This window comes from Bufo bufo, chromosome 3 (genome assembly GCF_905171765.1).
Source record: "Bufo bufo chromosome 3, aBufBuf1.1, whole genome shotgun sequence".
NCBI classification, from domain to species: Eukaryota; Metazoa; Chordata; class Amphibia; order Anura; family Bufonidae; genus Bufo; species Bufo bufo.
Window position 1 is genome coordinate 154,233,447 of NC_053391.1, and position 26,653 is coordinate 154,260,099.

General features: G+C 41.6%; 1 protein-coding gene across 1 annotated transcript in view; it reads left to right on the top strand.

The window, feature by feature from the left end:
- The window catches only part of IL1RAPL1 (interleukin 1 receptor accessory protein like 1), a 1,020,597-nt gene that overhangs the window by 976,582 nt on the left and 17,362 nt on the right, over window positions 1-26,653 (top strand). Inside the window, exon 9 of the mRNA XM_040422155.1 lies at window positions 18,171-18,314. Within this exon, the coding sequence (XP_040278089.1) occupies window positions 18,171-18,314 (144 nt within the window). The remainder of the gene's footprint in view (window positions 1-18,170; window positions 18,315-26,653) is intronic.

Here is a 26,653-nt window from a genome sequence, read left to right on the forward strand (position 1 = left end):
TCATGCACTACAGGTAACTTATAATTAAACTTTTAATTATGGAAAGTTCCATCATATTCATATTTTCACCAGTGAAATACTGCATTGATGAAATTGCATAGATTGATGGATTCGGCTTCACGCTACTTTTGGTTATGTACTGCCGGCCTGTTATTTTTAATAATGTGAAAAAAAGTGAATATTGGTCACGTATCTATACAATAAAAAAAAGCAAAGTTTTTTTTTTAGGCACTCATGTATGTCTGAATCTTTTTCCATATATAATTCTTCCAACATCCCTACCGGTCAGCACCATAGCATTGTGGCCTCCTCGTAGCATACCAAGAACAGCTACATACATTGTATATGTATAGCAGCTATGCTTGATATTGACGCTCAGGCTCATTCACTTGAATGGGACTGAGCTGACCATAGGCTATGTGAGCAATTTAAAAGGTAAGGAGTGAAAAATGAAATTGTAAAAAAGAAAACTGCCTGGTCAGGAAAAGGTTAAAGGAGTGCATATATATTTTTGTCATGGATGCCAGTATCACATGAATTATTTGTTATGGTTCATATTATACCTGAAACACCTGGTTCTGTAGTGGAGAGGAAGGGGGTTGCAGCGGCCTGTAATTGCCGCTGCTCCAGTCCCCCTGCTGAGCATGGCTCTCACCTGGCTGAACTGCTCTCCACTCCTAGTCTTCCTGGCACCTATCTGCTGTCATTCCTCTTTGTCTAACCAGCAGGCCAGGCTGCTGTAGAAGCTCTCTGCATAGGCTGTGACCTGCGCCCCAGCCAGTCTATAGGGTGCACGCATACACTATCTGGCTCTTAAAGGGCCATCATGCACATACTAATCTTCCCCAGCCAATATCTAACTACCCTGAGGTACTTAATGTATTTTCCCTTATGGGTGTGTGCCTGAGCAATACTTTTTCTAGTCTGCTAGACCCTGAAATGATGTGATTTAATCCTTCTGACTACTCTCGCTCAACCTCAGCCTGACAACTGATTTGAACTCTTGCTGCATGACTGTCACGAGGGTATCAAGAGCCACGTCTGACTCCGTTATACCCGGGGTCAGGAAGTCGCAGCGGGTGGCTGCGCGCTCTATATCTAAAGATCACGTTGTTTTTTAGTGATTGTTTTCTGTGTTTGCCTTGCTATCCTTTTTGTCTCTCTCAGGGATCCGTAGCTTCTCCTCCTCAGCTGTTTCTTGTCTGCCACTCCCTACCTCCTTATATTCTCCCCTCACACTTCTCTAGTTGCCAGTTATAGAGCTTCCTGCCTGGACATCTATACTGACCCACTGGAGTGGTGAATCCTGCTTGTCGTTCCTGAGTGCTACCCTCCGGATCCCTGTTGGGCTTATTGTTGTCTCCTGTTGTCGCCCACCTGGGAATATATGTTGAGTCTGTGTTGTCTGTCCTCCCCTTGGTGTTTTCCCTTAGAGTTAGTGGTGCGGACTAGTGTTCCCATCGCCCTGTTCACTACCTAGGGCTCAGCTCAGGGAAAGCCAGGGCTTTAGGCACGTGATCGGCGTACGGGTGAGGAACCCGTCTAGGGACGTCAGGGCAGCCAGGTGCCAGTCGCCAGGTGAGTCAGGGGTCACCATCTTCCCTCTCACTTGGGCAGGGCCTTCCTCGTTCCCTCCCTCTGTGTCACGTATGTGATAGCCACGCCGACCGTGATAATGACCTAACTTCTGCCTTACTACATGGACCCAGTGCTGCCTACCTCGACCTTTGGCCTGATTATCGGATTGAATGTACTCTGCCTGCCCTGACTATAGTTATGTCTGATCCCTCAGTGCTCTGCACCAGTGTTGATCAGCTTTCGATCAAACAGAGTCCACTCCTAGAGGTAGAGGCCTGGTCGTTCCCCTCCACAAAGTCCAGGTGTATAATCCCTTAGAATTAGACCTAAGTTAAATCTGTTCAGTTGACACAGTGGTTCACCATCCACTTTTTAACATACTATATGAGATGTTGCGACCTTAACATGGATCCTGTACGATTGCACACAGAATCCTTATCTTTTCATAGTATGGAGGTACACTATTTGCTTTAATATGATGCCTTTTTTGAGCAATGCTTATAGAGGAGAATATCTCACAATATGGCAGATGATTGAATGTACAACAATTATTTTTTCATGCACATGCTTTATTAGTCCATGAAATTAGTTTCCATATAACTTTGGCTTCTATCTGACTCAAGGGTGGCGTTAAAGGCTCATGGGCCCTGGTGCAAGAGTTCAGTTGGGCCCCCCTTTCCTCACTGCTTTGTGGCCAGGGGCAGGGAAGCACATAGCCTTTGTAAACTGCACCCCCCCATGCCAAATTCTTGACCTTATCCCTTCCCTTCCCGTGACCTTATGCCAGAGGTGTAACTTGACTTGCATGCACATTCTATAATACCAGTGTCTTATGTGGCACAAGGGTCTTTAGGCCCCTTCAGGCTCCTGGGCCCGGTAGCAACTGCTACCTCTGCACCCCCTATAGCTACGCCACTGCTCTGACTACTTTTGTCTTGATTGAAATACTGCAACCTATTGAGGAGAGATAGGTAGCAAGAAGCACAGGTAGAGGACACTTTTAACTGTCGCCAGTTATTCTCTGAAATCCTATCGGATTTCAGAGTAAAATATAGTTTGTCATCACGATGGAGCCTGTCGTTTTTAATTGTGGCATGTGGTTTGGACAGCATGAAATTATTGATAGTTTCCTTTTTAAATAAGCACTCCCCAAACATTTTTTATCCTCTGACCTGTTCGAAAGGTACATTATGTAAATGGAAATGAATGTAATCTTCTTATCAATCTTCTTGACTATATTTGTGGGTTATAACCTCCCTTCTGATCCTTAGCTATTCCAAGTGACCAACACTCTGGTTTCCAACTGGAAGTCATATTCTCTATTCATTCTTATGAGACTGACATTAAGGCTCCCATAGGAATACATAGAGAAACTGGCTTCAGGTCCACACATAAGATGCTGTGTTATTTGGAAAGTCAGAATGTTGGTCACAGGACAGAGCTTAGGATCAGAAGGGAGGAAATAACAAAACAGTCACTGGTAAGAAAATGACCTTCACTACATCATGTACCTTTCTAACAGGTCAGTGAATAAAAACTTTTATGGGAGTGCTTCTTTAATGCATCTGTATGACACTTATTTGAAATATCTATATGTATACATGGCTAAAACCAAAAATCATGAAGTTGGTAAAGGCCACTAACCAGTCCATGTGAAGCAATTGTGTGATCATGGAATGGAAATAGCTCTTATTTTTAGCGCATTTCTGTAAGGATCCTTATGCGTCAGCATTCAGTGAGAATAAAATTGCAAAATGTCATGCAGCAAAGAGCAGCTATACAATTTAAAAGAAGGTGCAGATCAGAGATACAAGTATGAAGTGCTCCAGATAATTAAAGTTGGATTAGTTAAAAAAGAACACATTTATTACTGATTATATCACTCAATATTTTGAGAGGGTGAATGCACTTTATTGTAATTAGCTATCAATTTAGCCTCAGTGCTGGAGAAAATCATCCTGATAAGGCCTCATGCACACGAACGTTTTTTTTCACGGTCCGCAAAAACAGGGTCCGTAGGTCCGTGATCCGTGACCGTTTTTTCGTCCGTGGGTCTTCCTTGATTTTTGGCGGATCCACGGTCATGAAAAAAAAGTCATTTTGGTGTCCGCCTGGCCGTGCGGAGCCAAACGGATCCGTCCTGAATTACAATGCAAGTCAATGGGGACGGATCCGTTTGACGTTGACACAATATGGTGCCATTTCAAACGGATCCGTCCCCATTGACTTTCAATGTAAAGTCCGGAGTCCCTTTTATACCATCAGATCGGAGTTTTCTCCAATCCGATGGTATATTTTAACTTGAAGCGTCCCCATCACCATGGGAACGCCTCTATGTTAGAATATACTGTCGGATATGAGTTAGATCGTGAAACCTCATTTCCGACAGTATATTCTAACACAGAGGCGTTCCCATGGTGATGGGGACGCTTCTAGTTAGAATATACTACAAACTGTGTACATGACTGCCCCCTGCTGCCTAGCAGCATCCGATCTCTTACAGGGGGCCGTGATCAGCACAATTAACCCCTCAGGTGCCGCACCTGAAGGGGTTAATTGTACTATCATATCCCCCTGTAAGAGATCAGGGCTGCCAGGCAGCAGGGGGCAGACCCCCCCCCCCCCCCCCTCCCCAGTTTGAATATCATTGGTGGCCAGTGCGGCCCCCCCCCCTTCCTCCATTGTAATAAATCGTTGGTGGCACAGTGTGCGCCCCCCCCCCTTCCTCCCTCTATTGTAATAATTCGTTGGTGGCACAGTGTGGCCCCCCCCCCCCGCCCCCTTCCTCCCTCTATTGTAATAAATCGTTGGTGGCAATCATTGGCCCCCCTCCCTCTATAGCATTAACAACATTGGTGGCCAGTGTGCGGCCTCCCATCTTGCGCCCCCCCCCCCCCCCCCCCGATCATTGGTGGCAGCGGGTTACTAGCAATAGTACAAGATTCATACTTACCTGGGAGCTGTGATGTTCGTGTCCGGCCGGGAGCTCCTCCTACTGGTAAGTGACGGTTCATTTAGCAATGCGCCGCACAGACCTGTCACTGTCACTTACCAGTAGGTGGAGCTCCCGGCCGGACACGAACATCGCAGCAGCAGGTAAGTATTAATCTTCTACTATTGTACTATTGCTAAGTAACCATGGCAACGAGGACTGTAGTAGCGTCCTGGTTGCCATGGTTACCGATCGGAGCCCCAGCGATTAAACTGGGACTCCGATCAGAACTCCGCTGCCACCAATGATGATGGGGGGGAGGGGGGGGGGAGATGGGAGGCTGCACACTGGCCACCAACGTTGTTAATGCTATAGAGGGGGGGGGGGGGGGGGGAAGGGGGGGGCGCACACTGTGCCACCAACGATTTATTACAATAGAGGGAGGAAGGGGGGGGGGGGCGCACACTGTGCCACCAACGAATTATTACAATAGAGGGAGGGGGGGGGTGCCGCACTGGCCACCAATGATATTCAAACTGGGGAGGGGGGGGGGTCTGCCCCCTGCTGCCTGGCAGCCCTGATCTCTTACAGGGGGATATGATAGTACAATTAACCCTTTCAGGTGCCGCACCTGAAGGGGTTAATTGTGCTGATCACGGCCCCCTGTAAGAGATCGGGTGCTGCCAGGCAGCAGGGGGCAGTCTTGTACACAGTTTGTAGTGTATTCTAACTAGAAGCGTCCCCATCACCATGGGAACGCTTCTGTGTTAGAATATACTGTCGGTTCTGAGTTTTCACGAAGTGAAAACTCAGCTTTGAAAAAGCTTTATGCAGACGGATCTTCGGATCCGTCTGTATAAAAACTAACCTACGGCCACGGATCACGGACACGGATGCCAATCTTGTGTGCATCCGTGTTCTTTCACGGACCCATTGACTTGAATGGGTCCGTGAACCGTTGGCCGTGAAAAAAATAGGACAGGTCATATTTTTTTCACGGCCAGGAAACACGGATCACGGATGCGGCTGCAAAACGGTGCATTTTCCGATTTTTCCACGGACCCATTGAAAGTCAATGGGTCCGCGAAAAAAAACGGAAAACGGCACAACGGCCACGGGTGCACACAACGGTCGTGTGCATGAGGCCTAAGGGGAAAAATGTAACTATTGGTCAAAACGACTGCAGAAAATCTCGTTTAAATTGAAGCTATTTATTCAGAAAACAATCTAGAGCTGGACTTGGAATCAATATTTTTTTCTTAATCTGCAATTGTTCTACCAGACGGCTGTTGTAAATGCCCTGTAACTGCTGAAAGTGGCAGCTGAAAACTTGAATATCTATTGCTGATGATCACTTGAATGTAAATTTTGCGTATGTTGTTTGTCAGTTTATCCAATTAAATCAGAGAGCACCATAACTATATGATTACAGAATGTCCTCTCCAAAAAATAAATACATCTCTAATTTGTGTTCTCACTTAGTAACCTATACCATATAATACATGAACACTGGTGACTGGCTCATGCAGCTTTATATCTGCTCCCCTACTTTCCCAATATGGCTGGACCATTGTACAATACAAACACTTCTATCTTTTGTGTCACACCTATCTCATCATAGATTGTAAGCTCTTGCGAGCAGGACCCCTTATTTCTCTTGTTGTAATTTTTGACCTGTTTGTTGCTATGTTATTTATGACTGTTTGCAAATGAAAGTGCTGCAGAATATGTTGGCCCTATATAAATAAAGATTATTATTATTATTAGAGATGAGTGAAGTTTTAGAAAATTTTATTCGGCTGCTTTGACAAATTTAGCGGGCGCAATGACAGGGAACTGCGATAGCGTCTCTCCCCATCATCGTACCCCTCAGATGCCGTGTTCATATATGATCGCAGCATCTGAGAGTATTAATACAGTGTAAAATTAACATAAAAAAATTCAATCAAACTTACTGCCTCCATTTGCTCACGACTGGCCAGTAACCACCATCTTGCTTGAAGATCTTGCACGAAATCTCGCGCAGCCCGAGATGACGTCATCGCGTGGACTGGTGTGGTGATGTCATACGTCACCACACACGGGATTTCAGCTGAGATCTTCAATCAAGAAGGTGGCGGCTGGCCCGTTGCGAGCAACTAGAGGAGGCAAGTATGATTATTTTTGTTTTTTACACTATTTCAGGTTAAATTGATTCGCTGACACGAAGTACGAGAAATTTCGGCTTTGCGGCAAATAAAATTTATCCTAAAATTTGGATCAAGTTCCACTTCGGTGGATTCGATTCGCTCATCTCTAATTATTATAACACCAAAAATTTTAATGTAACAAAATGTAACTTATTTCATAAGATCTCTTTATTGTACTAAAGAGTACCTGTCACCACTCATGACTTGTCTGTTTTAGTAAGTACTTGCATTTCTTCATGGAATAATTCTGAGTTGTGCCCATATGTCTGTTATTCCTCATTGCTATTTCTCTTGTCAAAAGGGTGTGTTCCTACATAGCTAGCACTGATTGATTAGTGTAGCACTTGGCTTTTCATTTATAGAAGGAATTACAGAAAGAATTACACAAGGTAGAGTTCTAAGAAACGTTGCAGAATTATTTCATAAGGAAAACAAGTATTTACTGAAACAGACATATTGACGGAAATGATAGCTCTACCTTATACCTCATGCACATGACTGTATTTTTCATCCATATGCTATCTGTAATTTTTGGCGGATGGCATACTAACCCATTTATGCCCACATCCATATTTTAGGTCTATCTGTGGAGTTGTTCCTCATTGCAAACTAAAATTAATGTTTCTATTAGGGTGCATTCACACAACTGTAGTCTTGGTCTGCACCCGACCCACGCTTTTTTTTTTTGGATAGGATGTGGACCGATTCATTTAGTTGGGTCAGGAAAAAAAATAGGGAAAGCACACCATTTGCTGTCGTCATCTGTATGTCCGTTCTGTAGCCCTGCAAAAAAGATAGAACATTTCCTATTCTTGTCTGTTTTCTGGGCAAGAATAGGAATTGTTACAATGGATCTGCAAAAAATATGGATGCAACAAGGACTTCACACAAACGCCATCTGTGTTTTTTGCAGATCCACGCTTTGCGGACCGCAAAATACATACGGTCGTGTGAATGCACCCTTAATAGGAGTAAGAAATATGCGCAATGAATATGGAAGGTGTCTGTATTTTTCAAATCTGTTATTTTGCGGACCAATTTACAGATACAACCATGTGTGTGAGGCCTGAGAGGATAAATCACCAAAACAATCTTTTTGTAATAGAAGCTGCCAAAATTGCCATAGTTTATAGCCATCAAAAACAAGATAGTCCTGATGGAAACCTGATGTATCCCATTTTAAGTCAGTAGGATCTGTAAGGATTCACAAGGATCTGTTTGAAACTGGATCCATTATACCAGTTATGACTGCATTGCAGAGAAAAGCCACAAGGGCAATGTTTTCATTACATTAGGTTTACCGGTATCCACATTAATAAAACAATGTATCACATCATGTTTACCAAGTATAATCATTTTCTACATACCAATAAGGAAACAGTATTGGTACAGTGAAAAATCCAACCCAGCCCAGTAGCAAGTCTTCCTGTAGTTTAGTCTGGGAGTCAAATCTATTGTATTGGTTTCCAAAATATAGAATACATTTTATAATATAAGAAATGATAATCTATACTAGAGCTGTAAGAGCATATAGTTTACTGTATCCGCAAAATCTACAGTATATAGACCTGCCATTGGGCTAACTATGAAGGGAACAGGGTGTTTGCAAGAGGGCCATAACCCTTCATTGTGCAGATGTAGTATGCCTTAGATTCTGGGTGCCACCTGAGATGCCAACATTTTGTCAGTTGTATTTAGATACAGAGCTAGGGAACTGAATTTTTGCTCCGAGTACAGAGAAAAGAGGCCATGAGTGTAAAGTACAGTCCAACCCTGTTTGTAACAGTAAATTCATATTATTGTCACTGGAGCTACTGTATCTATAGTGCCATTCATAAAAAAAAAAATGATTGCATTACCCTACAGTCACTACAACAGGGCCTAATAGGCAGTTATTAGTGTTGAATGAATCAAAGTATCTGAAATGGAATTTGATCCGAATTTCAGGAAAAATTTGATTCTCCGTGAAGCTGAATCTTTTACTTGTGCATCATGGTAACAAATAATTTCCCCCTGAAATGGCAGTAAAAATGTAAAAAAAAAAATATATACCTCATCAATTTGAGAGCAAAAAGGCTGCTACGGCCATCTTGCTTAAAGATCCCTTGCAACATCTTGTGCGCAGGGACATATGATGTCACCATGCCGGCCAGCTTCATGATGTCATGATGCACTGCGCTGGATCATCAATCAAGATGGCTGCCTGTGGTGGACTCTTTGCACTCAATTGCATAAGGTAAGTACAATAATTTTTTTTTTAACTAATCAACCCTTGAAAGGCCTTAATATTTATCTCAGATGCCGCAATCAGCGATGAACGTGGCATCTGAGGGGTTCAATGACGGGAGGCGGTGCAATCCCCATTCCCCATCATTGCTCCTGCTACTTGCAAAGAAATGCGCTTTGTGAAGTAATTTCTCACAAAGTGATTTTTTTTGTAAAATTCAGCGAAGCAGCCTAGCAGTAATCATGATACTAATAATAATAAATATAATAGTGAAATAAGTATAAAGTATTCAAAAATTCTAATATATTATATTATGAACTTTATGCCGTAATATTCAATGTAATTTTCTCTTCGCCAGACATCTTTATAGCTTAAAAAACATGACATTAGACTATTTTATAAAGCTGCTTCCTGTTTAAAGCAGTGGATTTTTGTGACAGATGCATAAGAGCCAGGAAATACTAAAAATAATGAAGAAAACATGCCAAATAATTAAATAAGATAAACTAATGGAAGCCATATGATTTAATTTTCTAGCACAACATAGAACAGATGACAGTCCTTGTGTATTGTAGAAATGCATAAATTGCCAATAATCACAACAGGAGCATAGCATATGGCATTGCAGTTATATAATTCAGTCCCAGTGCAGCCTTTACATGTCACACATTAAGATGATGGTTCAGATCACGGGTGTATTATATTTCAAAGCTAGATTTATCAGTACCATTAGTTATAAAGCTTTAAGTATCTTCTGATTTACTTTACATGGTTCTTCAAGTTTGTGCCTTCAAGTATACTATCTTGGTTGGATTTACGTCAGAATTATAAACAAAACTAATTATTTAAAATCTTTATGTAAAGCAGCCTTCAAGAACCTGGAGTGGAGAACAAAACATTAAAGGGGTTCTCCTTGAATTAAGAAAATAAAAATACTTAAAGGGAGTCTGCCACCTCCATATGGCCATATACAGTGCTTACATTGTCCTATAGCACACCTATACATTAATGTAACTGTACCTTTGCTATTTTCTTTAGACTAGCAGAAGCTGGAAAAACAAACTTTGATTCATATGCAAATGAGTACTCGCAAGTGCCTAGGAGCGGCGTTCACTGTGTTGGAGGCCAGACTGCTCTGCCTTTTTCATTGCTTCCCCACCTCAGCCTCTGCATATGCCCGCCTTCCTATTCCCTTGCATCATCCTTTGGTCCAGCCGAGATCCCGCGCCTGCGCACTGCCTGCCCATTGTTGGCACGGCATCACTTTAACTACTGCGCATGTGCCGGCGAATGGCGTGAAACCAGCGGCAGTGTGGCGTTTGCCAGCACATGTTCAGTAGTTAAAGCGATGCCGTGACCACAATAGGCATTGCAGTGCACATGCTCCGGCCGGCGAGGCAGTGCGCAGGTGCGGGATCTCGGCCGGACCGAAGGATGACACAAGGGAATAGGAGGGCAGGCATAGGCAGAGGTTAGGGCGGGGAAACAATGAAAAGCTTCTGCAAGTCTAAAGAAAATAACAAAGGTACCATTACATTCATTTATAGGTGTGCTATAGGAAAATGTAAGCACTGTATATGGCCATATAGTGGTGACAGACTCCCTTTAAATATTACTTTATTATAAATATATTCCTCATATGGCTGATTTTGTCTGGGAGCAATCATTTGGGGGGAAAAATGGCCGCCGTCCTATTGGTAAACACAAAACACACACCTAATCACACAGGACAAGTTACTTCAGAACACTGAGGTAAAGAGCTGCCTCCTCTTCCTCTCTGATCTGCTGGTCAGGGATTGTGGTCCTGAATACAGATAATAAGATCTTCAGCTGAATCTCTCTAAAAATGGAGTTCATGCGGAGACATGAAGTACAGAGGATGGACAGGACAGACTGTGGTAATGGAGACTGCATACAAGAGCAGCTGCTCATTACCCACATCCCCACCCTCCTCTCTGTACTCCATGTCTCCTCACGGACTCCATTCCTACAGAGATTCATCTGAGGATCTTATCATTTTGTGGATTGTAAACCCTCGTGGGCAGGGTCCTCTCCTCCTGTACCAGTTTGTAATTGTTTGTAATTGTAATTGTTCATGTTTATTATCCTCCTGTGTGATTAGGACAGGTTTTGTGTGTGCTAATAGGACGGCGGCCATTTTCCCCCCCAGATGGTTGCTTCCTAGACAAAACAAGCCATTATAACTAATGAAAGTTATGTGGGAATGTATTTATAATAAAGTAATATTTAAGTATTTTCATTTTCTTAATTCCCAGAGAACCCCTTTAACAAAGTAGGCATTAACTTCAGCATTTATGTTGGGGCTGGAGAGAGACCACCATTTGTTTTCATTAATCAAAAATTATTTTTGATTCAAATAGAATAATTATTGAAATGTGGTGTAGATTGTCTATAACTAACAAAATGAAATATAAAGTATCATTGTTTGCAAGTGGATTGATCACTGCTCTATTCACACACATAGGGGGATTTTTTTTTACGATTGCCATTTCTTATGCCAGTCAAAATAAAAATAAAATAAAAAAATATGCAAAACTTAGATGCACCAAATTTATCCAAAGGTGCATACCTCTCAATTTTTGCATCTCTTGGGAGATTGGTGCACCGCACCAGAAACAAAAATCTATACCAACTAGCTGCTTGAGTAGACTTCTGGTGAGATTTACCTTGGTTTTCTAGTTCAAGTCACACCTATCATGACCATTATCCAACCACACGATGCTCAGGTCCCAGCCACTTTTTAGAACAGTAGCAACTATGACATAAACAGGCAAAAGTTGTAGAAATCATGTTGGTTAGAAGCTACGATAAAAGCAAATACCATGTTTTTGGCAGGTTGCATGTGAATTTGAAATAGGCATACAGAGGTACTCTATGTATTACTTTTGCCCTCCTTGTAACCCACACAAAGATGTCCACCCTTATATTTTATGTGTGTAAATACTCTATCCCCTCTCTGTTCTGAAATACAAAGCAGATATATTTACTATGACATGTCTAATGGTGGCCTGTCAGAGTATTTAATCTATGTTCTGGTGGTCAGTGGGGCATACATTGCTTTTACTTGGCAAAAGGTATTTACATACCAGGGTATGGAAGGGAACTGAACCGTTAACCCCATGAAGGAAAATTTAGCAATGACACTGGCTTATATAGAAAGAGACCTAACCTCCATCCCTCTGTCACTGACATGATTAAAGAGGGCTGGCTGCCTGAATTTGCAAAACCTACTCTACTTGGTCTCTGCATCAATCCCTATGAAAAAAAAAAAAGCTGGCTTAGTTAATGAACCAAGCTAGACATCAATCCTGCTTCAAATATGTCACCCATACAGAGTTGGAGGTCCACACTGACAGAAGGCTGGGCCAACACAAGTGGTCACGGTCAACAATATCACAATGAAGCAAAAAAATCTGCCTCAGCACAACCATATACCACAGTGAAGCACAATATACTGCTCCAGAGGCTGCCCTTCTGTGGTGGCCATTACAAGCTGCCAAATTATGTCCTACTCCAGTTATCTATAATTAAGATATTTTATCAGGGGACTTATGTGGGCCACAGCAACAATAATATCTTCAGCATGCTGCTTGGACTACCCCTAGTAATTACCCCTATAGTGCCCCCAGTATTATGCTCCCCAAGTGGACAGAAAAGCCTGAGTCCTTTCCCAAACCTTCATCTGTTCTACAGACCAAAGGCCTCTTCTAGCCTACAACTTCAGATAGCTATATCACTACATCACTTGTACACTGGCTTATATAGTGGCCTGTGACTTATGGGGGTGAACAGCAGAGTAGAAATATATGAGCTCTCGTGCTCTGGTGCAGTATTCAACTGTATTTCCATTTTGATGACAGTGATATAATTAAATACAATTAAGGACACCTATGGCCACCGCTAAGGTATGTAAGAATCTGATGATCCCATCCTTAATTTACATAGAGAGCATCAGATCATTATGTATATGGCCAAGGAGTGCTCAGGAAACCTTGGCCAGTTCACCCCTGAATGCAAGTTCCCTGCCTGTGTCTGGGACGAACATGGAAGTGGAAAGGAATTTGAGCAATAAATTATATTAGTAAATAAAATTGTATCACATTTCATACATGATAAAACATTTTTCATGCTTTAGGACATCCCTTTTACCTTTGGTACAAAATTTAATCTACACTGTGAAGAAGAAAAAAAGAAACTGAAATGGCCAAAACCGTGAACATTAACAGTAAAAGATATTTTAATGTTTACTGGTCAGCCTTTAGTTTTAAACTTAGGTTATGTAGATGTGCATTTACAAATTATGCCTAATGGTCAAAATCAGTACTTTATTAATATTTTTATTATCACAAGTTTTTGCTTTTAAACAGCAACTATGTAAAAGTCACCAGTTTCAAATACTGATCATAGACTCCTTGAAGTGGTATGTAACCCAAGTGAGATTTGTATCCTACATAATAGGCCAACCTTAAATTCATTCCTTATGTTTTCCAGAGTTCTTTGGTAAACTTAGCAAGTTAGTTTAAATTAAATGTTAATCCAGGCTGTACGCTAGGTTGAAATATGCTTATGATAAAGAACATTTTTGTAGTGCATAATTAAATTGAAGCCACGGCTTTGTCTGTGTTGAAGTTTTTACAAAACTAATACCCTTCTATTAAAAGAGCCTTATTCCTCAGCACTGCATATTCCATTGTGCTGCCCATTAATTATAATGCTAGACAGCACAGTAAATATCTAACCACTGCCAAGAAAAAGAACTATGTAAAGCATTTTCTTTTTATAATCATGCTATTTCTTAACCACTTTCTGTGAGTTATTTATTTCAGATTTTGCTGTTTTAATTATACAATGCACAGAGTGTTGTCCATGTACTTTAATTATACTATCAATATGAGACAGACTTGCAAATCAGAAAGACAGACAAAAGTAAAAAAATTCAAAAAACGCTATGTTTGTTATCTGTTTTAATGCAATAACATTCATATGGAAAGCTGGATTTTCCTTTTTCTTTCTATCTAAAATTTTTAAGTGAATGTCAATTCTAATTTCATGAATGGGTTAATATCGTAATATACATTACAGTATTTGGATCTCTGTCTTCTTCATACCAAGATCTATAAATGTTCTGCATCAGCACTAGGGGGAGCTTAGGAGCTTACTTACAGCAGTGCATGGGACATCCATGCTGGAAATTTACATATGGGGACCAAAGTGCAATGCTGACATTCACCAGTGGCATATCTACAACTGACTCAGCCCCACAGAAAATTTTTGAAAGAGGATCTCCCAAGCAACCTCCTCCTGCTCCCATACAATTCTTACTCCTGCGGCTAGTCTAGATACTGTAGCTCTTTCAGATCAGGCCTGGCAGCTGTTCTGTCCTTTTCCTACACATATATACTGTATATCATGTCACTGTATTTACTATCACAGTATATAATGTAATTTTATAATACTGTTGAGGGGTTCCTCACAATAAAGTCTTCTAGTCCATCTCTTCTGTGGGCCCCTTTCTGAGTTTGTGTCTTGTAGCAGCAGCTTACCCTGCTTCCATTATAGCCACACACCTTCCATTCACAAAAAGTGGAGTGGAGAACAATGGAGAATAGTTACAATATTAATTGGTTTCAGGACGACCATTGTATGTTGAAACCATTGTATATTGAGTAATTATTTCCAAAGCCCCAAAATGTCATCCAAGATAAGAGAAAATGAAGATTTAGGAAAAATAAGCAGATAACTAGTGTAGATCCTTTCATATACCAGTCAGGAACAGCTGATAACTAGCAACGAATACAACTATTTTACCAGAGAAGTGGCCTTAATTGGTTGGATCTGAGTCTGAGGCATTGTATGTTGAGTCTAGTTTCAACTTACGATGTCCCAAAAAAGACCATTGTATGTTGAAAATATTGTATCCTGAGGCCATTTTATCTTGAGGGATAACTATATGTAGCATTCATTACAGCACATATATGTATGTAGCACATGTATATAGTTCATCCTCAAGAGTTCACTTCTTCCTAAACTGCCAGACTGTGCTAATTTTTAAAACACCTATAAAAAGCTTGTCTCACTTTAGCAAATTACATTTATCATGTAGACAAATATAATGCAAGACACTGTTGTAATGTGATTTTCCATATTGCCTCCTTTTCTGGCTTTATTTCATAATGCTCACTTATGCACACCTCCGTGGACACCTTTTCCTATAGTGTGCAATCACGGCCACTTCTTTTGGATTGTAGGGTGGTGGTAACCCCTGGAAATGCACAGTGTATTGTGTGATGAAAAAATGAATCAAGCCAGCAAAGGAGACAATATGGACAATCACAATACATTAGTAAGTGTCTTGTATTAACTTTGTCTACATGGTAACTGCCACTTGCAACACAAAGGCCACTTAGCTGCCTAGGACAATTTTCTCTTGAGAATTTAAATTTAAATTTTGTTTTGGAAGAAGAACCAACTTGCATGTCTCCTTTGGAGAAGTGTAATACAGGGACATTCAGTACTCTTTTTCTTTTGGGAGGAGTGGAGCATTACCTCACTTACTTATACTTGTTTGAACCAAATTTCTGAATTGTTTGGGACAATTTCGGAATTGGTAGAATTGATTCACTCATGTGTAATTCTAAGGGATCATAACAGATCATGTTGTATCTATCACATCAGTCATGCATCCCGATTCAGCTCCTTTGCTGATCGTGGCATCTGAGATGACCCTTGTAGGCTGCAAGGGGTTAATATGTTTTACAAAAATTAAAAGCACCCACCGTATCCATTTGCTTGCAACGAGTCGACCACGACAATCTTAATTGAAGATCTAGCACAAAATCTCACGTGGTACGTGATGACGTCATCACGCTGGCCGGCTTGACGTCATACATCACCACACAAAAGATTTTGCGTGGGATCTTCAATAAAGATGGCCATGACAGACTCTTCGCACCACAATGGATGCGGTGAGTATGATTTTTTTTTTTTATGCCCATTTTAGGTAAAATTGATTCGTTACCACGAAGCACAAGGAAATTTGGCTTTCTGGAGAATCAAATTTTCCCTGAAATTGGGATCAGACTCCACTTCGCTCAACATTACTAATGATATTTAAGGTCAAGTTTTCTGCTTGTATATTTTATATTTTCCAATAAACAAGCCAGTTGAAGGTGAAATACTTTATATGGCAAAAATACAACCCATTGTCATATGGCGACCTTTAGCTAAGATACCTTTTGCATACGTTTTGACTTGAAACAGCAGTTTGAGTATCCCTTTAATGCACAATATTCCTTAATTTATACATTTTGTTCTTGCAATTTATAAAAAAACAACAACTATAAATTACATATTGTACGTTGTTAGGTTTCCATGAATGACATAAGAGATTAAATTATCATGCTGACAAATAAGTGAGGAAACATTACTTTGGGTTATCTATCCTGCGGCACTGTATTCATTTACTCTGTATTTCATCCATCATTTAAATCTCTAGTAAACACCATAGCTATGCAGTAGAAATTATTGTAGTAATGCTCGCAGAATGAGTGTCAGCTATGAAATATTGTGCTGATTTGTAATACACAAGTAATAAAGCCTGGGAAAAAGTAAAGATGAATAATAGATCAACAAGACTGTCATACATATTAACATTTAAGTGAAAATGTATTCCTGTAGTAACTGCACAATGCATCTTAATTAAATTTATGAGGAGCCGTACTGTCAGTGCGGGAGAGATGGAAAGGTGGGAAAACATAAAGCTGGTTTGCAAAGATGCTATAAACACCTTCCAAATACATAAAGTGATTAAGTAGATAAGTAGATACCTGCATATTAGGTTATGTTTTCATTAAGATCCGATTTTGATCTTGTGGTATACACCAAACTAGGTGAACATAAAACCATGTCAATGGCGTCCTTGTGTGCCAAAGTGTTATCGCCATGATAATGTTAATAAATAAGAGTCAAGTTTTTATCCTATTCTATTGGATTTGTAAATAGTTTAAAGGGAGTCTGTCACCTCCATATGGCCATATACAGTGCTTACATTGTCTTATAGCGCACATGAATGTAATGGTGCCTTTGTCTTTGTCTTTAGACTTGCAGAAGCTGGAAAAACAAACTTTGATTGATATGCAAATGAGCACTCACAAGTGCGGAGGGGCGGCGTTCACTGTGTTGGTGCCCAGGCTGCCCTGCCTTTTTTCATTGTTCCCCCGCCCCAGCCTCTGCTTATGCCTGCCCTCCTATTCCCTTGTGTCATCCTAAGGTCCGGCCGAGATCCCACGACTGTGCACTGCCTCGCCGGGCCGGAGCATGCGCACTGTGATGGCCATTGTGGGCATTGCATCGCTTTAACTACCGCGCATGCGCCAGCAAACGCCACATTTCCGCTGGTTTTGCGCCGTTCGCCGGAGCATGCGCAGTAGTTAAAGCGATGCCGTGCTAATAATGGCCATCGCAGTGCGCATGCCCCGGCCCGGCGAGGCAGTGCACAGTCGCGGAATCTCGGCCGGACCTTAGGATGACGCAAGGGAATAGGAGGGCGGACATATGCAGAGGCTGGGGCGGGGGAACAATGAAAAAAGGCAGGGCAGCCTGGGCACCAACACAGTGAACGCCACCCCTGGGCACTTGCGAGTGCTCATTTGCATATCAATCAAAGTTCGCTTTTCCAGCTTCTGCAAGTGTAAAGACAAAGACAAAGGTACATTCATGTATAGGTGTGCTATAGGACAATGTAAGCACTGTATATGGCCATATGGTGGTGACAGGCTCCCTTTAACATTAAAGGGAATCTTGGACTATTATCTGCAGTAATACATAAGCAGTACTGCAGATAAGGAGTCCAGGTCTCTATTTTTTATTTCCCTACAGTGCTGTCAGCATTTGGAGGTGCACTGCAATATACAGTCCAGATGGCTGCGCTGTTCTAACACAATGGAGAGGACTCCGTTTTGTAATGCAGCTCTGAGAGCTGACAGCAGAAGAATGGGGGTGATAGGAAAACAACAAATAGTGACCTGGACTCCCTATCTGCAGGACTATTACTGTATATAATGGTCCAGAATCAAGGTGACAAATTCCTTTTCACATACAACATATCATTTTATCCCATTTTTATTTTTCTGCTTTATTATTTCCAATTGCATGTTTTGTTTTCAACCACGGTTGCCAACACTATACCTCTAATAAGTCCATGCATTATTTTCTTCTATTGCAGAACTGATGTACACAGTTGAACTTGCTGGAGGTCTTGGAGCCATACTTCTGTTACTTGTATTCCTGGTCACCATCTACAAATGCTACAAGATAGAATTTATGCTTTTTTACAGAAATCACTTTGGTGCAGAAGAACTTGATGGAGGTAAGGCAAACCATAATTGTATTGGGACCACTGACCACTGAATATATACATAAATGCCTCTTAATCTATTGAAAAGGAGAGGAGAAAAAATAAGATGTTGCTATAGGAACTTAAAGAGGCTCTGTCACCTGATTCATGTATGCCCTACTAGATATATAGGCAGGTAGAGCTGAAAACGCTGGTAAAAGTAGTCGGAGGCGTGCTTATTCCTTCTGAGCATCTCTGACGCCCTCCTGCCTGTTAGTTCCACCCTATTCCTTTGATTTATAGCGCTAGACTCACTGGTCTAATGCCGATATCCCGCGCGTGCGCACTCCCATGTATGAGGGCGCATAAGCACTACACTTGCCCTGTTCATCTCGGCAAGTCCTATTCCTCTAGTGAGCACGCGCCGTCATACATGGGAGTGCACACGCGCGGGATCTCAGCACTAGATCAACATATAATGCTATCTACATGACCCCAGCAAGTGGCTGTTTCTAGATTACCGCCTAGCATTTGAAAAAATATAGGAACATTTTGATAATGCTTCTTTTTCAGCTAGTCACCGAATTTAAGTAGGTTTCCAATATATTAATGGTTTGGGACTCTGCATCCCAGTCAATGTGCTGATAGGCAGGGACCTCAAAAGTTGGATTCCCACTAATAAAACATTGATGACCACCAATTTTGGTGTTAATCCAGAACAGCTGATAGTTGGACTTTGAACTGTCTGATAATGATGTCCCATCCTGAAAAAAAGACATCAATATCAAAATACTGGAAAAGCCATTTAAGGCCTCTATGAATTGAATTCATGGCTCAAGTAACAAAGTTACTTGTGCTACTGTGTCATTGCATACATACTTATTATAACTTGGATGCAATTTTTGTGCCCTTTCAAAAACTCTTGTACAATGTTCCCTTTAACCCCTTAGTGATCAGCCTGTTTTGGGCCTTACTGACCAAGCGTTTTCTTTTTCCTTTTTCATCGTCGCGTTCCAAGAGCTATAACTTTTATTTTTTTCTGTCTATATAGCTTTATGAGGGCTTGGACAAGTTGTAGTTTTTAATGGCACCATTTTGGGGAACACATAACTTTCTGATTAACTTTTATTAACTCTTTCTGGAAAGGAGATGGGAAAAACAGCAGTACTGTCACCGCTTTTACGTTATAAATTTTATGGCTGTAAAGGGGGCATATTAATCACCAATATTTATGCAAATATCGATAATTAATATTCATAAATGGGAGGAGCCACCTAGTGATAACTCCGCCCATTTATGCCTTTATATAATAATAACAATACCTTCGCTATGCTTCACACTGATCACTATGCTAGCTGCATGCGCCTTACTAAACTAACTATCGCCAATAACCACACGCCACACAGATAGTTATAAACCAAACACAGTATTTATTACTAACAATACACTACGCACGCAATACTAACAATACAGCACTAAATATACAATCCTAAACTACACTACACAGCACAATCCCAAATTCCACCCCACACACTATCTATATAATACAATAATACATTCGCATACACACAAATATCAGCAACCCACCCGCCTGACTAATCACTGTCCCTAAGGGGTACAAGGAGTTAAACACAATGGTGGCTCTGCAGGGGTTATTACCTGCAGGCCAAGGGACACAGGGTTATGAGTTATCAGGACAGTGGTAGCAGGGATCAGGCATTCACAGTCTAATATTTGCTTATAATTATATATATATCTATATCAATGGAATAGATATATATATTTATAGCAGCACACCACAATATAAGTAACAATACTAACTACACTAACACATTCCCATTTCCACCCATCAACTAACTATACAATTCACACATTCAATATCAACAATCCACCCCACCTGACTATTCACTGTCCCTACGGGGTACGACGAAGGGTTAAAAGGATTTGTTTGCAGAGCAGAAGCATGCTCTACAAAGGAACCAAGGCAGGGAAACAGGGGTTATTCAGGGTACAGGGGTCTATGGGGGGTGAACCAGGGGAGAGCAGGCACACAGGGAAACAGGGGTAACCAGGGGAGACCAGGGGTGTACAGCAGGGATCAGGGACACAGCAGGGAGTGGGGGTAATCAGGGGTACTAATAGGGCCACAGGATCAGGGGTACAACAGGGGTATCCAATAAGGCAAGGGTTTGGGGATCAGGGTGTCCAGTAACACGGCAAGGGTAAATCAGGGCCCAGGGTCACATCACATCAAGGGTAAATCAGGGCCCAGGGTACACATCAGGGACACAAATATAGGGGTTACAGGACCAGGGGTGGGGGTTAACCAGGGGAGAGATATAGCGGTCGGGGGTCAGGGGATATACTTAATCCTTCCAGCGTTAGTAGGCCATTTCCAGGCGGTCATCATGGAGCTGCACTCTCCCATGTATCTAGTCTGGTTGCAAGAGACCGCATGTCTGCCATGCTGGGGGTTTTATAGCACAAAAGCAGCCCCCCCCTCCTCCTTCTTCAACAGGAGGGTGATGACATCATCGTGGGGTCGTGTGACGGAATGCTAGAGCTGAAACAAAGGACTTCCTGCACAAGCTGTAAGCCCCCAGCTGCTGCCACATAACATTACACACTCCCACGTCATAAACGAACCAGGCTGATCAATACATATATATATATACTACCCAACCTGGGGGCACTTATATATACTAATATAAGGGGGATTATAAGGGGGCACAGCTTCCAGGGACCACATATTTCCCACAGGGGCCACCATGAGCCCCTGGGGATCACCATGGGCATCACCCCATGATGTGGTGGTTAATGTATGCATATATATACCATACATGCCCGCACGTGTTTGCAGGCATGCATGGATATATATGCACACGTCTCAACCGTTCCTCAACAATGGCGTTCATTTTTTGGTATAAATAACATAATATCTTTATTCTCTGGATCACTACGATTACAGTGATACCAAATACATATAGTTATTTTTCCGTTTGACTACTTATTTGCAATAAACCCCCTTTTTTTATGTTTTTGCATTGCCGCTTCCCAAGACCCATAACTTTTTTATTTTTCTTTCTATGGAGTTGTGTGAGGGCTTGATTTTTGCAGGACAACTTGTATTTTTCATTGGTATCATTATGGAGTAAATGGCGCATTTTGATTACTTGTAATTAAGTTTTTTCGGTGGCAACTAAGAATAAATTAGCAATTCTTTCTTTTTTTCAATTTATTTTTTACGGATGCAGCAATACCAAACATATGGGGGGGGATTTTTTTTGCAATTTTTCTTTTTTTAAAGCGTATTTTCAATAGAAAAAGAGCTTCTTTTTTTTATTGGATTTTATTTATTGAATAAATGTGTTTTTTTTTAACTTTTTTTTACCTTTTAGTAGTCCCACAAGGGGACTACAACAGACAACATTCTGATTGATTTTAAAATGCAATGCATTATCCCTATATTGCATTGCATTTTAATGTCAGTGCTATTCTGACATTGACCAGCAGGCTGTACCAGAGAGGCGCAGGCTGCTGGAAATTAGTCAAGGCTGGTCTGAGGCCTAAATGAGACCCCAGCCAGCCTTCACACACATCAGCACCCCGCGATCGCATTTGCGGGGTGCCAATAGGAGACAGAGGGAGTCCGCTCCCTCTGTCAGCACTTTACATGTGGCGGGCACCATTGCCCGTGGCATGTAAAGTATTAAACAGCCCAGATTGGCACTCCTGCCAGTCCAGGCTGTTAGAGCAGTGCCGCAGCTCTCATGTGAGAACTGGGCCCTTGCTTCCCGCTGCACTGGGGACCCGTGCAGCGCTTAGACTGGTCTGCCGTAAAAAAAAAGGCCGCTTAGCTTAAAGCCCCTTAGTGACCGCCGTAAAAACAAGTATGGGTGGTCACTAAAGGGTTAACTGCATCTACATTAAATCTGAAAATGTGTGCTATCATAGCTCTATTCATACAGCATGTCTATGGGAGAAATTTACAGAGCCTTTTATGCAGATTTTTTTCATAAAAACATAATCTGGTGCCTTCCATTTTTGTGTAAAATGTATTACTTTTGAAACGTTTCTCTGCTCTCATCACTTTAAAAAAGTGGGTGAAAAAGTGGTCAGTTTGCTAGATGAGTAGGTGTATGCCAGATTTAATAAATGTGACTTTTTTCAAAAAGTTGCACTATCTTGCTCCATTAAGGGTGTGGCATAGAAATGAAGTCATAGACAAAGTGTTATTTTGAAAGATGTGTGATATGTTTCAACAAGACAGGGAGAATTTACAATGTGTGATATTTTTAAAGGGCATCTATCAGCAGATTTGTTCCTATGAAACTGGCTACTTTGGTGACATCGCTATTGGTCTCATGTTGATATGTGTCCAAATTTTTATATATGTAAATGAGGATCTAGGAGCAACAGGGGCATTACCATTACACCTAGATGCTCTGCTCTCTCTGCAACTGCCACGCCCTCTGCACTTTGATTGACAGGACCAGGTGTTATGATGCTTCCACTGGCTGGTCCTGTGAATATAAGTGCAGATTGCACAGCAGTTGCAGAGAGAGCTGAGTATCTAGGTGTAACAGCAACGCCCCAGTTGTTTCTAGAGGCTCATTTGCATATATATTAGAACTTCATTTTTCTAAGCAATGCAGGCACATATGACCATGGGACCAACACAGATGTCTTCAGCTGCCAAGCATTTTGCGGACCGCACATCGCCGGCACTAATAGAATATGCCTATTCTTGTCCGCAATTGCACCCAAGAATAGGACTGTCACGACGGGGAGTGGGGGAACCCCCCACCGTGTGGTGTCAAAAGATAAAAGGGGATCAACCTGGCCAAAAGGAGTAATAAGGGAGCAGGTCACCTCCTACAGCGTCCCTAATCCTCTCCCTGACTCCTCACCGTATGAGCAGACCCTGATGGTAGGACGACTCATACTCATGATTCCTAGAGACCCTAAGTCGCCCTGGTAATTCCTCACCAAGTAGCAGGGAAGAGACGACCTGTTCATCCCAGTCATGGAGGAACAGGAATCTCTATCTGAGGCCAGGCTGCAAGGAGAGGGGAACACATACAGCATATGGAGATGGCAGGTAAGCGAAACCCATAACACACTTACCTGCCACAGACACACTGACTGGAACCCGTGCACAAGTGCTGGTGTCCACACCAACATTAAAGGACACAGCAAACAACAAAACCCACACAGGAACCCAGGACACGCATAGCTGCAATAAACGTGTGACAGGGGAATGTCTAGAAAACATGCTGGACACCAAACATCACCTGCCATTTAACACCACGCAAGACATACAACACCCTGAACATAACCCACGCAATTCAAAACATAAGAGGGGAAGGAGACACCATAAGAACATCAACATCTATGACCACAAGGGTGGCCCTCACTGGACAGATGGAAAACCCTGGACTGGAGCAGAGCTCCAGCACCAACGACAGCTGAAGTACCACTGACTCCAGCCAGAAAACCACAGAAGATAAAAGCCAAGTGACCACACCCAGTCAGGGAGTTAACCCTTACAGCACCAGACAGAGGGAGGCTATAACTTAAAGGGGAAGTGCACACACAAGCATACTAAACCACTCGTTACCACCGGCAACAGCATGCGTGGCAAGCATGTCACAGCAATCACCCAGAAGGCCGAGACACTTCCACCGCATGCTCTCACAGCAACACGTTTCCGCGGGCAACCGCAAGTGTGGCAACAGAGTCACAGCGCAAACCAAAGGCCGTGACAAGGACATGTTCTATTTTTTTCGGGAACAGAAATGCAGACCCGGAAGTGCGGATCCACAAATCCGGATCCGGGCAGCACATAGTGCGACCCCATAGAAATGAATAGGTCCGCAATTCCGTTCCGCAAAATGCGGAACAGAATTGCGGACGTGTGAATGGAGCCTTACATGTACAGTGCTCTAAAGTTAAAGGGGTTGTGTCACTTCAGCAAACAGCATTTTATTATGTAGAGAGGATTAATACAAGACACTTACTAAAGTATTGTGATTGTCCATATTGCCTCCTGTGCTGGCTAGATTCATTTTTCTATCTCATTATTTATGTATGCTCGGATCTACAATTGTAATTTATTTTTTTTTTAGAAAGTAACTGACTAAACTGTAATTAGACTCATAGAGGGTCATATATGAAATCAGATATGTCAGTTTTGTGGTGTAAAAAAGTCATGGCAACTGCAACATTTCCATGGCAACTGAGACATTTTTGCGACATTTCATGATCCTCACCACTTTTCACAGTCGTCTATGTTTAGGAGGTAAAAGGGAGATTAGACCTGGATTATGTGACATTTCCTTGTGCTACTTTTGCAAAAGTGGCAAAAAATTTGCCACCCACATCAGTCAAAAAAATTCAAAAAATGTCACAGTTGCCATGGAAATGCCATAGTTGCCATGACTTGCGACTTTTTTTATGCCACAAAACTGACATGATTTCAGAAATGACCCCCAGAGAGAGTAATATTCAGGAACAGCAGGGTAAATACTGTAATAAACAATCTATGTATAATGAAATTCCTCTGTAATGTCTGCACCACAGAGGTTTGGTAAGAAATATACATATTGCATCTACAACAAAGACTGTGATAATGTTCCTTATTTCTAACAGATCCCCCCCCCCCCCCACACACACACACCTGGGTTGATATATTTTGATTTTCAATTAAAATGCTTACATTGTTCTGGTCCTCTCTGTGTATTCTTAAAGGGTACTAAACAATTAACAGCGCGTCAATGTCTTATGTTTTACTGTTTATTTTCCGTAATCGGTCGTACACAAGAACTGAAAAAAAACAAGGGAAAAACACTGATAAAAAGAAGAAATGATTTTCAGGAATAAATTGCCTATTGCAAAAGGATTTACTATTTGTATTCATTAATTTATTCTTCAGTTAAAAAATAAATAGACTATCAAAAAGTTTAATTAGCACTTGTACCCCTAGGATAGATTCGTAGGTCTGAATTATATTCATGTTATTTATATAAAGCACACGATTTTCTCAATAACAAAGAATGAACAAAAGTCTGGAAATAGCTGCTGAACATTGCGACATGTACTCAGCAGAATATCGATATGAACAGTTGTCACCTAAGAGACTCATTTCATCCCTTCCTCACTCGATGTGCCATTTGTTCCCTGCCATTATCCTTCTATTTATATTAGTCAATGACATATAGAGCATTTCCCTAATACATATCTACATAATGTACATACATAAATATCTATCAGTATCAGTAGATTATAAAAGACATAATCTGACATAGAACAGAGACAGCCATTTACAATTGGCACTTTGCTGCTAGAATGAGTGTATGTACAGTATGTAAAATATGCTTACAGTTTTACAGTACTTTTAGTCATATTTTATAATCTTACGTGTTTTCCTTGATTCACATCCTTTTTAAGAGTCCATGACTTCCACAGCTGTGCATAGAGTCTGACTTAAAGAACATTTTAGGAAATTGCTACATGGTCCCCTTCTGCGTGACCATTTTTTAAATCTAATGATGCTTACACCTTCCAAATTATAGCTCTAATATACTTTATTAGAAAAAATACAGAAATGGTACTGCCAGTTTCATGTTTTATGTACACCTTTAGGGACAATTGTTTTTATTATTATTGCATTGTACTCATTTTGAGCTAAAAATCCTTTTTTTTAATTGGTCTGTATAAAAAATATGGCATCTTTTTTTCTGTACAGGATTGAGATGCTCTAGTAGCACCTTTTGGATTTTCAGTCAGACCAGGAGCAGACGGACTCCTTATCTCTGCTGCAGGGCCGTCTTTAATATGGATCCTGCCTTCTCACACCTTAGCAGGCAATCACGCCCTCCACCACAACCACACACAAAAAATCCACACACCTGGTAGAGTCCAGTGAATGACTGTAAATACTTCCAGTTCTGAAGACTCCAGCGGACTCAGGCTGGAAGTGGGCACCGCTCTGCAGGAAGGAGACCGGGGCTCGGCTCACCCTAGCGTTACAGTGCACCCCAGCACCTCACAGTATGCAGTATAGCACCCTATAGTATACAGCACCCTATAGTATACAGTATAGAACCCCACACTATACAGTACCCCACAGTATATAGTAAAGCAGTATAGCAGCCCACAGTATACAGCACCCCACAGTATACAACACCTCACAGTATACAGTAGAGCAGTATAGCACCCCACAGTATACAGCACCCCACAGTATACAACACCTCATAGTATACAACACCTCACAGTATACACGATACAGCCCCCCACACTATACAGTACAGCAGTATAGCACTCCACACTATACCGCACCCACAGTATACAGGCCCCCCACACACTATACA